We start from the raw sequence: 13,003 nt of genomic DNA on the forward strand, positions 1-13,003 counted from the left end.
AGGAGTTCCATGACAATGCCTAGCATGGTTTGAAATGATGCACGAAAGAGCTTGGACCTCTTCGGTCCCAACATGAGCGACCTACAGGTTTGGACCAGAGCTTCACAGCTTCTCCCGCTGCGTCAAGCAATCTCTGTTGTCAACCACCGTGCACACCCTTGCGTTACCACCCACCATAGCACCTTCGGCTGGATCGGGCCCAGAACACTTCCACGGCACAGGAATCATATCAAAATCATCAAATCTCCTGTAGAAATTACGAAATTGCACAACCACGCCATAGAGAACATCAAGATTTCAGCGGAATGGTAGAATTATGAGAGCATCTCCAACAGCAACACAAAACAAGCGCCGCGTCAAAAAATATGCCTTTTTAGCGCGGGGGCGACGCGGCGGGATGCTCAAGCGGGCGCGTAAAAACCGGGCGCGCTAAAACAAGTTGGACGCACTGTCCATCGCCTTATCCCGCACTGGTAATTTGGAGCGCTCACTTCCGCGCGCGGCAGACTCGAGCGCGCGCGAACTCTCTCTCTTTCTTCCTCATTCGCACCGCGCACGTCGGCGTCGGCGCCCCTGCCACCATGGACGCGCAGACCGGCACCCCGCTCACCTCGTTGTACAGCCGCGAGCCCCCCCCCCCCCCCCCCCCCCTGCCGCCGCCGAAAACCCTAGCTCCGCCGACCGTCGGCCTCGCGCAGTGTCTTCTTGCCGCCGCGGATGACCACGCCGACGGGTGGCGTCGCGCCGGCGCCGTCCCATGCCGCCGCCGCACCGTCAAAGCTCTCCAATTGAGCGGCGCGCGTGCTGCATTTTAGCGCGGCTGCTGGAGCCAGCGCTTCGCGACGCGCCAAACCAGGCAATGGACGCGCGGCAAACATGTTTTTAGACGCGGCGTGAAGCGCGGCTGTTGAAGATGCTTTTACGAGATTCGTGTCCATTTCCAAACGCTCGTCCATGAGAGACATGACAAACTAGGTTAAAAAGCAAAATAGCTGCAAATTGTTCAGAGAGCAGAAAACAAAAACTAGCACATCTGATTTTTCAGAGAACACGGGCTCGCGTAGTCGATCAGTCGAACACGACGAGCTTCTCGTACAGCGGCCCGGCGATGGCCTTCTCCATGGTGGACCTCGGCGTCAGGGTGACTTCTTCTTTTCCTTTCTTCAATTCTTTCTCGCCACCCTTGGATTGTTCTTCTTCAGTTTCGTTTTGTTCTTCTTCTTCTTCCTTTTCTTTGTCTTCTACCTTCTGTTCTTCTTCCTCTGGGCCGAGGAAGAGCTTGAGCATGTTCTGGGAGAAGCCGCTTACGAGCGCCACCCCCTTCTGCTCCGACGTCACCGGCACGGAACGCGAGTCCCGCAGGTTCCAGAAGACAATCTGCGGTATGGCGTCGGCGTACCCGGCGTCGGTATACTTCCTGGTGATGGCCTCGTAGTCCGTCTCCCACGGACTCGCGGACGCCTGGTCGAACTCCATGTCGCTGAAAACGAACACCTTCTTCACCATGCTCTCGGGGGCCAGGTTGCCGGCGACGGCGATGTGGAGGAGCTGGTCGAAGACGGCCTGGAAGTCGGTGTTCATCTGCCAGTCCATGCGCTGGATGAACTGGGCCTTGTCCCAGAGGGTGTCGCCGGCGACGTGGTGCAGCTGCGGCCGCATGCTGAAGGTGATGACGCGGTGGCGCCACGGCTCGTCGCAGAGCTCCGAGAGGAGGAGGCCGAGCGAGACGCAGACGTCCATCGGGAGGCCGCTCATGCTGCCGGACACGTCGCACACGGCGAGGCAGTTGTTGAGCTTGCCCAGCGCCAGCAGGTCGTCCACCATGCGCTTCCACTGCAGGTTGGCGACTTCGGGGTCGAACTTGGCCGACGCCAGGATCTCGTGCGGCAGCAGGGCGCCCGCCGCGATCTTCACGTTGCCGGCCTTCACCTCGGCGAGGTAGCGGCGGAAGCGCTTATTGTCGTAATAGGCGAAGTGTTCCTTGTAGTTCTTCATGGCGACGGAGGAGACACGCGTGTACACCACTTTACCCCATTCGCCCGCCGACATGAAGATCTCGGGGAGCCTGAGGGCATGGCGCAGCGGCACGTACGCCTCCTTGCGGAGGCGCTCGCGCACGCGGTAGGCGTAGTGCGCGTCCGGCAAGTCCTCGGGAAGGTCGGGGGCCGAGCCCTTGGGGAAGAGGCGGCGCGCGATGGCCTCGCAGATGAGCGTGGAGCGGTCGTAGCAGCTGTCCACCGACGGGCACCATTTCCCAGCCAGCGAGAGGTCCATGTTGCCTGCCGCGAGCTTCTTCATGTCCTCAGCGAGAAGGTCGGCGAACACCTCCGCCGTCATTTCGTGCAGGAGGCGGTAGTTCTGGTCCCGGGCGTACCTCTGGACGGCCGTCGCCGCGGCGTCCGCGCGCTTCTTCCTGCGCGCGACGGCGGCCTGGGCGGCCTCCACCAGATCACGCTTCTGGCTAGCAGCAACGCGCGCCTTCTCCGTACGCTTATTGTTGCGGCGCGCGAGCCTCCGGCCGCGGCGCGTCGTACCAGATCGGAAACGGGCGAAGCGATCATAGGCGGGGTGGGCGCGCGCGGGGGCCACGAGTCCTCCTCCCTCGGCGGCGAGGCGAGCCTGCTTCCCCGGAGCCCTGGTGGAGACGCCGCCGTGGATGATGCGGTGGAGGATCTCGGGGAGGTCCTTGAGGTAGCCGAACTCGGCGACGGGGCGCGCGTTGAGGGCGAGCGTGGTGGGGTGGGAGCCGTGCATCCAGAGCGCGGCGGCGTAGAACCCCTCGCGGTCGGCCTTGCCGGTGCCGCGCACGCCGCGGAGGTTGCAGGCGAGCCGGAGCGCGGTGGCCGGCTCGGCGGCCCAGGCGTTGGCGAGGAGGGACGACACGGTCGTGGCCGGGGTGCCGGGGACGACGTGGAAGAAGAAGTCGAGGCAGGGGTCGCCCGAGGTGGCAAACGTCGGGGAGTGGTTCTCCGTGCGCGTCTTGGGGGGCGGCGGCGGGGCGGGCTTGTTGAAGTTGGCGTCGAGCAGGTCCACGAACTGGTCGCCGGTGGGGGGCGCCGCAGCGGCGGCCCGCGCAGCCGACGCCGCCAGGCTCTCGATCGGCGGGCCGCAGAGGGTGCTGGAGACGGCCCTGCGGCACGCCGCAGCTGCTGCTGCTGCCGCCGCCGCCGCCGCCATGGGTGATCGGTTTTGGGTCAGGGTTTTGGGTCAGGGTTTTGGGGAGATTTATGTTGTGTGCAGAAAATGAGGAGGAAATGGCGCGAGTGGTTGGAGGCGAATAGAAATAAGCGAGGGGTAGCGTGTGGTTCAAGTCGCGGCGCGCAGTGAATATCAGCCTACCTGCGACCTGTGCCATTTTGGTTTGATTTTCGTAGCTCATATGTACTTTTCAGTTTGCTGTCACGTACTCCTCGATTGGGTTAGAGCCTCCCAGCGCATCCGGTGAAGTGTCGTTGGGCGTTCGCGCTGGCGTGTTTTTGGGGTCAGAATTTCAGCTGCGCTTTCAGGCTTACGCTCCCAATATAAAAAAAATAATGTCTTTCTCGTTAAAATAATTAAAAAAGTTTGACGATCATCATATGCCGCAGGGTCGGCGATGGAACATAGCCAAAGTCCGGTGATCAAAAGGGTAAGAACCATAGACGTAGAATTCAAACGATAGGCTCCTCCGTCGTAGGGCTGGGGGAGGTCGGTGTCGTCGTCGGCGTTGTGTGCACAGCTTCAGTGCTCGGCGTCGTGGGCGTAGCTTCAGAGCTCGACATCATGGGCGCGGTGCTCGATGTTGTGCCAATGGTCGTCGTCGGTTTCGGCATCTGGTTCAGGATGAGGCCGTGCTCCGTCAAGTACCACGCCTTCACCTGCTCGCCCATCGTCGACGTGTTTGCATCCATCAGTAACGCCAGGTTGGTGTTCCTCTTCTTCACGACAACGATGGTTCTGAGAAGGTCGAGCTTGGCGTCCTGCTTCGTCATCAATGCCGGCCACCTCACCCCCGCGTCCTCCTTCGTCATCGGTGGCAAGGTAGGGCCCCACGATGACTAATGGACGCATACGAGACAGGGTATGTCGGCGGTGATTTGTTGTATTGCACAATCTGTTTCCTTGGTTCCATCTAGCTATGATTCACATGGTGCAGGCTCTCGAATCAATCCTGAAATGTTTATCCCTTCACATGCTCCAGAGTCAAAAGTAATTTCATGTTCTGGTATGTAGTACTCATTAAGAAGTCGAGGGAGCACTAAACCGGGAACAAGCCACCGAGAAGAGACCAAGCTGCACACAGTTGATCTATGAGCCCCATGATAATGCCTTCAAGAAGGATATTCCACCGAAGTGTCGCCACCGCCAGATCTAGAGGATCACGATTTTCATTCGGGGCACCTTGGAGGATATGGAGTAACTACGACGGAGCCTTCAAGAAGACGACGACGTCCATGGACACCGCCTCCGTCGGCTTGGGAATACAAACAGGGTATCCACCCAGGTAAACACACTCCAACTCCGAACAGGTGGTGGCCAGTCCCAGAGACACACATCGCATCACATCCACATATCGGCAAGCACGAGACGCCATCCACATATCGGCAAGCACGAGACGCCATGCCACCCACATGGCCATGGAGACCATGCCATCCACATGTCGTCGTTCCACCCACCTACAGGTTCGAGACCTTGAGACATGCCCTCTCCGCCTCCAGTAAAAAAATTTGTGATGTGGTTTCTCTTGGTGATCTCATATGTGATTTGCCATTTGCAATGTATTGAGATGTGGTGATTCACAACCAACTGACCAAGAGTCATGGGCCAAATCCTGCACAACATCCCAACAGGTGACCGTTGTCTAATCTTGTCGGTTGAGTTGATGACAGTTGCTCCACCGTTGAATCAAATGAGTGAGGTCTTTTTTTTCCTATCTGAATTCTGAAACCTTACACTTAACTGCATGAACTTGTTCTTACTCGTTACTCCAATGTTTGAATTAGTAAGATACATTAGCTGTTCTATACATTAGTTGATTCGTCTAATATAGAAACTTTTTTTTGGGTGTACTTACCAAACTGACCTAATAATTTCAGTTCAAGGATTGTATTGTGTACTCACATATGTTCATAAAATTTTAGATTCAGAAAATGGGAACAAAATACACTTGCTGGTACGAGAATTAGAACTGAGAGTTATGTAAAAAATTCTCATGGAATCTTTGTCCCATTGTATTGTTGGAATTATGCCCTAGAGGCAATAATAAATATAGTTATTATTATAATTCCTGTATCAAGATAATCGTTTATTATCCATGCTATAATTGTATTGAATGAAGACTCATTTACATGTGTGGATACATAGACAAAACACTGTCCCTAGCAAGCCTCTAGTTGGCTAGCCAGTTGATCAAAGATAGTCAGTGTCTTCTGATTATGAACAAGGTGTTGTTGCTTGATAACTGGATCACGTCATTAGGAGAATCACGTGATGGACTAGACCCAAACTAATAGACGTAGCATGTTGATCGTGTCATTTTGTTGCTACTGTTTTCTGCGTGTCAAGTATTTTTTCCTATGACCATGAGATCATATAACTCACTGACACCGGAGGAATACTTTGTGTGTATCAAACGTCGCAACATAACTGGGTGACTATAAAGATGCTCTACAGGTATCTCCGAAGGTGTTAGTTGAGTTAGTATGGATCAAGACTGGGATTTGTCACTCCGTGTGACGGAGAGGTATCTCGGGGCCCACTAGGTAATACAACATCACACACAAGCCTCGCAAGCAATGTAACTTAGTGTAAGTTGCGGGATCTTGTATTACGGAACGGTAAAGAGACTTGCCGGTAAACGAGATTGAAATAGGTATGTGGATACTGACGATCGAATCTCGGGCAAGTAACATACCGAAGGACAAAGGGAATGACATACGAGATTATATAAATCCTTGGCACTGAGGTTCAAACGATAAGTTCTTCGTAGAATATGTAGGATCCAATATGGGCATCCAGGTCCCGCTATTGGATATTGACCGAGGAGTCTCTCGGGTCATGTCTACATAGTTTTCGAACCCGCGGGGTCTGCACACTTAAGGTTCGACGTTGTTTTATGCGTATTTGAGTTATATGGCTGGTTACCGAACGTTGTTCGGAGTCCCGGATGAGATCACGGACGTCACGAGGGTTTCCGGAATGGTCCGGAAACAAAGATTGATATATAGGATGACCTCATTTGATTACCGGAAGGTTTTCGGAGTTACCGGGAATGTACTGGGAATGACGAATGGGTTCCGGAAGTTCACCGGGGGGGAACCCACCCCGGGGAAGCCCATAGGCCTTGAGGGTGGCGCACCAGCCCTTAGTGGGATGGTGGGACAGTCCAAAAGGGCCCTATGCGCATTAGAAAGAAAAATCAAAGAGAAAAAAAAAGAGGTGGTGGGAAGGGAAGGAAGGACTCCCACCCACCAAACCAAGTCCAACTCGGTTTGGGGGGGAGACCTTCCCCCCCTTGGCTCGGCCGACCCCCTTGGGGCTCCTTGAGCCCCAAGGCAAGGTCCCCTCCCTCCCACCTATATATACGAAGGTTTTAGGGCTGATTTGAGACGACTTTTCCACGGCAGCCCGACCACATACCTCCACGGTTTTTCCTCTAGATCGCGTTTCTGCGGAGCTCGGGCGGAGCCCTGCTGAGACAAGGTCATCACCAACCTCCGGAGCGCCGTCACACTGTCGGAGAACTCTTCTACCTCTCCGTCTCTCTTGCTGGATCAAGAAGACCAAGATCATCGTCGAGTTGTACGTGTGCTGAACGCGGAGGTGCCGTCCGTTCGGTACTAGATCGTGGGACTGATCGCGGGATTGTTCGCGGGGCGGATCGAGGGACGTGAGGACGTTCCACTACATCAACCGCGTTCACTAACGCTTCTGCTGTACGGTCTACAAGGGTACGTAGATCACTCATCCCCTCTCGTAGATGGACATCACCATGATAGGTCTTCGTGCGCGTAGGAAATTTTTTGTTTCCCATGCGACGTTCTCCAACATGTATCATGTCAGGTGCTATTATTGTGGGCTAGGGGACTCCATATATTATCTTTTTGGGGGGCTCATATGACATGATTTAGGGTGTCCTATTTAACATAATAGTGCTTTTGCATAGTCAGGTACGTAGAACCTAAGAAATTATCTGACATTTTTCCGGAATAAATACAGTTGCAACCTTCATAGACACCAATCTGGCATTTGAGTATGTGTCTTCCTTTTACTTGTGGTTGCGTTATAGCCATTGCTTCATTGCCACAAGTGGTGGTAATACATGCATCTCTATGTCAATCGGGAAAACGCAAATGATGAGGTTAGTCTGCAAGGTTTCTATAATTGAACCTAGCTTGTTGTATTTCGATTTTTTTCCAGAAGTTGTCAGCTGTAATGTTGATCGTGTTAGTTCGCAGCCTTTTAGGATGGAAGTAACACAATTTATAGTGCATCATAAATTCCGGTTTGGTGTTGCATTTTAGGTCCAGCTTGAGGCGAAGGTGTTTCCATTCTCTCATAGTGGAGTGAAGAGCACAACTCTGACTCATGTTCAGTTTTTATCACAGTAGGATTCTAGGCCTGAGGGTATAGTGAGTGTGAGCATCTATAATGGAGTTGCTTTCGCCCTGCTATCTAAATATAGCAATGACCCGATACAATTGTGAGTTCAATGCTCGGGCAAACAACACAAGCACGCCCAGAAAGAATAAAAGAGAAACAAAAAATAAACTAATGACAACAGAGTCGGATCGACAAAAACGATGATGACCCACAACCGATGGGCCCTCGGAGAATTCCCACCAGGAAGGAACATGACAATGACGACGCTGCTACTTGGGCTGATCCAAGGGTTTTCCCCGGTATGCGGAGGGGCGTGGAGAAGGAACAGTGGCGCCCACGTGCATCACCGCGTCGGTGCCGGCCACGCCGAAAGGGATTTCTCCTGTCCGCCAACCACCCACAACCCCAGCCGATGCATCGCGCTCCACCAAACTCGTAGCCCACCAACATGCACCATCATGGTCTTGGAATCACCACCACCATCTCACCATGCTATATGAAGTGGGACCGACGGGTCCAAGCAAGAATAGCCGGGAACGAGGAGCGACATAGTCAGCAGCCACGCGGGAGGGGACAACCTCCACCTCTATCGACGATGGCGACCGGACGCAGCAAAAGGAGCACACTGGTCCCCAAGGCCCGGTCAAGCCTGAAAGGGGCTCGTGAGGATCCTGTGGGCACGCTGCCGTCTCCGCAACTCCTCGCACGAGCCGCAGTTTCGTCCGTCGAAGCCGTTGCAGGCGAATCTGAGCAAGGCCTGGCCAAACCCAGATGGGCCCCTTTTGGGCCCAGGTCTAGGTCGGGAGGGCACCAGCCCGCACCCAAGTGGCCGCCGCACCACCTCCACACCATCTGGAGTTGCGCCGTCGTCGAAACTGCCGTTGGTCGAGGAGCACCACCGCGCGCCCGCGATGGGGAAGGAAAGAAGCCACCCGGAGCCGCCGGATGCCCTAAGCCAGACCCGAACCGCCACCATATGGCATAGTCACCGTGTGACCAAGTACCCTTCTCAACACCGTCGCATCGCCGCACGCCGCCAACCGGAGAAAGCGCCACCATGCCGTCGGCCCCCATGCATGTCTGACGCCACCGCCTAGGGTGGCAGCCCCGCACGCACCACTACCAAGACGGGGAGAGGAGAGCCCCCACCGCCAGCTACCTTGAGGGGCTTTGCCCTCGCAGATCCGACATGCGGCGGAGGCAGGAGGAAGGAAGGGTAGGCCGCCCGCGGCGGGATCTGGCATCGCCTCCCGAGTCGCCCGCGGGGGCAAAGGGAGGTGATCAGGCAGTGGCCTTCTATTGAAGGTTGTCTTGGGCGTCCCTGATAATGGAGTTGCACGATTATTTATCTTCAGATGTGGAAAAATTAGTTATGTGGTCATGAACATAACTCCGTATCGATAAATATGTTACCCTGAAATTTGAGTATGAGTCGCCTCTATTTTGTTTATCTTTTAGGTATATAAGATGATATTTATCGCAATACTCATGAGCCGTGTGCGTGGCGTACACATTGTGACTTACATGATTGTCTGTTCAATATATCTATGTCAGCAAATTATTTAATGTTTTGATCAATATCTCGATGTCAAAGTGTGTTCTCTATGTTACATTTTGTTGTCCCGTGGCAACGGACGGGCGCCCAACTAGTAGTATGAAAGATGAAAGGGGAGTGCTAGGCGTCCGTCGGCTGATCTTTTTAAAAGAGTTAGGTTGCGAGCTGTCAGATTTGCTCCATCAAACGAGCCAAATATGCATTCATCACTACAAGTCTGCAACACATGTCTTATTGCAAAATTATTTCTACAACATAGGTCTTGTTATAAAAAGAAATTACTTCAATTATTTTGTTATAAAATTCTTTTTGCAACTCAGGTTTAGCTGTATTTTTTTAATTTTGGAACTGAGGTCTTGTTGCGAAAAAAATCATAATAAAGATTTTGTTACAAAACATAGACACATCGTAGATTATGACAACATCATATATATATTTGAGAAACATAGTCTTTACTGTAGAACCTCGAGACATCACTTGGACGCATGTCATACATGAAAGATAACGGACGCGGCCACTGCGATGATGGTTAGCTTTTACGGTATAGCTGCTGATTGTGCAGCTACTAGCTAATTGGAATGCTTGGTGTTCCATGTCAAAAAAATAAAATAATAACGATTGGAACATGGCGAGCATCACGAGCCATCAGATCCTGAATCGATCTTCAATCTGGGCCGTCCGTTAACTGAAGAAGCAAACACGTCCTAACTGAAAGTGTACATGCCTGGCATCAGCGTAGTCCCGATAAATCAGCGTACGCACCGTGTTTCTTTCAAGGATGAGGATCAGCTTATAATTAGCAAAACCTTCCATAACAAATGGAGCACCAACCCCCGCAAAATCTGTCCCTCCAACTAACCGCGCTATTTACGACGAAAACCCCCCAAAACCCTGACGCAGACCACGAAACCGATCCATCATCATCCATGGCGGCTGCTGCGGCGTGCCGCAGGGCCGCCTCCTACACCCTGCGCGGCCCTCCGGCCGTCTCGCGCGCTGCAAAGGCTGCCAAGCCCACCACCGGCGACCAGTTCCTGGACCTGCTCGACGCCAACTTCAACAAGCCGCCGCCGCCCAAGACGCGCACGGAGAACCACTCCCCGACGTTCGCCACCTCGGGCGACCCCTGCCTCGACTTCTTCTTCCACGTCGTCCCCGGCACCCCGGCCGACACCGTGTCCTCCCTCCTCGCCAACGCCTGGGCCGCCGAGCCGGCCACCGCGCTCCGCCTCGCCTGCAACCTCCGCGGCGTGCGCGGCACCGGCAAGGCCGACCGCGAGGGGTTCTACGCCGCCGCGCTCTGGATGCACGGCTCCCACCCCGCCACGCTCGCCCTCAACGCGCGCCCCGTCGCCGACTTCGGCTACCTCAAGGACCTCCCCGAGATCCTCCACCGCGTCATCCACGGCGGCGTCTCCACCCGGACGCCGGGGAAGCAGGCCCACCTCGCCGCCGAGGGAGGACTCTTCGCCCGCCTTCGATTGCGTGCGGCGAGGAAGGTGCCGGAGCACGAGCTCCGCAGCAAGAAGGCGCGCGTTGCTGCCAGCGAGAAGCGCGATCAGGAGGAGGCCGCCCAGGCCGCCGTCGTGCGGAGGAAGAAGCGCGCGAACGCCGCGGCGACGGCCGTCGAGAGGTACGCCCGGGACCAGAACTACCGCCTCCTGCACGACATGACGGCGGAGGTGTTCGCCGACCTCCTCGCCGAGGACATGAAGAAGCTCGCAGAGGGCAAGATCAACCTCTCCCTGGCTGGGAAATGGTGCCCGTCGGTGGACAGCTGCTACGACCGCTCGACGCTCATCTGCGAGGCCATCGCGCGCCGCCTCTTCCCAAAGGGCTCGGCGCCGGACCTTCCCGAGGACCTGCCGGACGCGCACTACGCATTCCGCGCGCGGGAGCGCCTCCGCAAGGAGGCCTACGTGCCGCTCCGCCATGCCCTCGAGCTCCCCGAGACCTTCATGTCGGCGGGGGAGTGGGGGAAAGTGCTCTACACGCGCGTGGCGTCCGTCGCCATGAAGAACTACAAGGACCACTTCATCTATCACGACCAAGAGCGCTTCAACGGCTTCCTCGCCGACGTCAAGTCCGGCAAGAAGAAGATCGCGGCGGGCGCCCTGCTGCCGCACCAGATCCTGGAGTCGGCCATGGACGGGGAGGACGAGGTCGCCGACCTGCAGTGGAAGCGCATGCTGGACGACCTGCTGGCGCTGGGCAAGCTCAACAACTGCCTCGCCGTGTGCGACGTGTCCGGCAGCATGGCCGGCCTCCCGATGTACGTCTGCGTCGCGCTCGGGCTCCTCCTCTCGGAGCTCTGCGACGAGCCGTGGCGCCACCGCGTGATCACCTTCACCGCGGAGCCGGAGCTGCACCGGATCAGCGGCGAGACCCTGTCGGAGAAGGCGGGCTTCATCCGCGAGATGGAATGGGGCTGGAACACCGACTTCCAGGCGGTGTTCGACCAGCTCCTCCGCGTGGCCGTCGCCGGCAAGCTCCCTCCGGAGCGCATGGTGAAGAGGGTGTTCGTGTTCAGCGACATGGAGTTCGACCAGGCGTCGTCCAGGCCGTGGGAGACGGACTACGAGGCCATCACGAGGAAGTACGCCGAGGCCGGGTACGGCGACGCCGTGCCGCAGGCGGTGTTCTGGAACCTGCGGGGCTCCGAGTCGGTGCCGGTGACGGCGAAGCAGAAGGGGGTGGCGCTGGTGAGCGGCTTCTCCAAGAACATGCTCAAGCTGTTCCTTGACGGCGACGACACCCCGTCGCCCAGGGCCGTCATGGACAAGGCCATCTCCGGGCCAATGTACGAGAAGCTCGCCGTGTTCGACTGAAAGAGTAGGCGCCGTTCGTGTGTGTTTGTGTTTGGTTCATCAGTATTTCGAGAAAAAATAGCAGCGAGCCGCTCAACAATAATTTGATCAGCACTAGGTTCAAAATACTACCTCCGTTTCAAAATATAAGACCTTTTAGAGATTTCATTAAAAGACTACATACGAAGCAAAATGAGTGAATCTACACTTTAGAATATGTCTATGTACATCTATATGTAGTTTATAATGCAATATCTAAAAGGTCTTATATTTAGGAACGGAGGGAGTAATAATTTGATCAGAATTTGTTTAAACTTCCCATTGACATGTTGAAAGTAAAAGCATCTCCAGCCGTTGAGCCCCACGGGAGTCTTTTTTTTGCATCGAGAAAAGAGAGGAGAAAGAGGGGTGGGCGACGTGCACAATTTGCATGCAGAAAGTAGCGCGGCTCGATTTGGCCTGGGAGGGTCGGCTCTAATTTTGCTCAAATCTGACAAAAAGTAAGGCATCGGCGGCGCGAATGAGACATTATTTGGACTTTTTCACTGTTTTTGACTTTTTAAAAAAGTATAGCACAAAATAAACATTAGACAAAACTATTTCACGATTTGACTCTATTGGTAACATCATAGGCCACGACGTTTCTGCTCTATTTGAAAACGCGGAACCTACATGCGTTGTTGGCCTGGTCAAGACGCTGTGTGGCTGGGCAGAAACGCCAGCATATGCTGCGTTGCTAGAAACGCCAAGGGGGTGACGCCATGGGATGTGACGTTTCCAGCAAGATGTTAGACATCCCATTTAGCTATGAAGGGGAGCAATGCATGTAGGCTCGTGCGTTTTCACATAGAACAAAAGCAATGCATGTAGGTTCGTTTTCAAATAGAATAGAAACGTCGCGGGTTATGACGTTGTCGAAAAGGTCAGATCGTGAAATACATTTATATCGAGTTCATTTTATGACAAAGTTTTCTGATAACATCAGAACAATGATTTAGGCCGACTTTTCCGTCCATCGGTGCCGAAAAAAAAGGGACGGCTGGAAATGCTCTAAAGCTGT

General features: G+C 54.6%; 2 protein-coding genes across 2 annotated transcripts; one reads left to right on the top strand and one right to left on the bottom strand.

Moving 5' to 3' along the window:
* Positions 1–917: 917 nt before the first annotated feature.
* Positions 918–3,177, bottom strand: LOC123409493. Its single transcript, XM_045102377.1, has one exon. It carries the CDS (start codon positions 3,175–3,177, stop codon positions 1,069–1,071), a length of 2,109 nt encoding a protein of 702 aa, XP_044958312.1. The 3' UTR covers positions 918–1,068.
* A 6,839-nt stretch (positions 3,178–10,016) lies between these two features.
* On the top strand, positions 10,017–12,083 carry LOC123411383. The gene has a single exon (XM_045104319.1). The coding sequence runs from the start codon at positions 10,063–10,065 to the stop codon at positions 11,962–11,964; it is 1,902 nt and encodes a 633-aa protein (XP_044960254.1). The 5' UTR covers positions 10,017–10,062; the 3' UTR covers positions 11,965–12,083.
* Positions 12,084–13,003: the final 920 nt, after the last annotated feature.

This window comes from Hordeum vulgare, chromosome 7H (genome assembly GCF_904849725.1).
Source record: "Hordeum vulgare subsp. vulgare chromosome 7H, MorexV3_pseudomolecules_assembly, whole genome shotgun sequence".
In the NCBI taxonomy this organism is placed as follows: Eukaryota; Viridiplantae; Streptophyta; class Magnoliopsida; order Poales; family Poaceae; genus Hordeum; species Hordeum vulgare.

Excerpts from the sequence above, each read along its gene's own strand:
- LOC123409493 (XM_045102377.1), bottom strand. The coding sequence starts at position 3,177 with ATGGCGGCGGCGGCGGCGGCAGCAGCAGCAGCTGCGGCGTGCCGCAGG.
- LOC123411383 (XM_045104319.1), top strand. The coding sequence starts at position 10,063 with ATGGCGGCTGCTGCGGCGTGCCGCAGGGCCGCCTCCTACACCCTGCGC.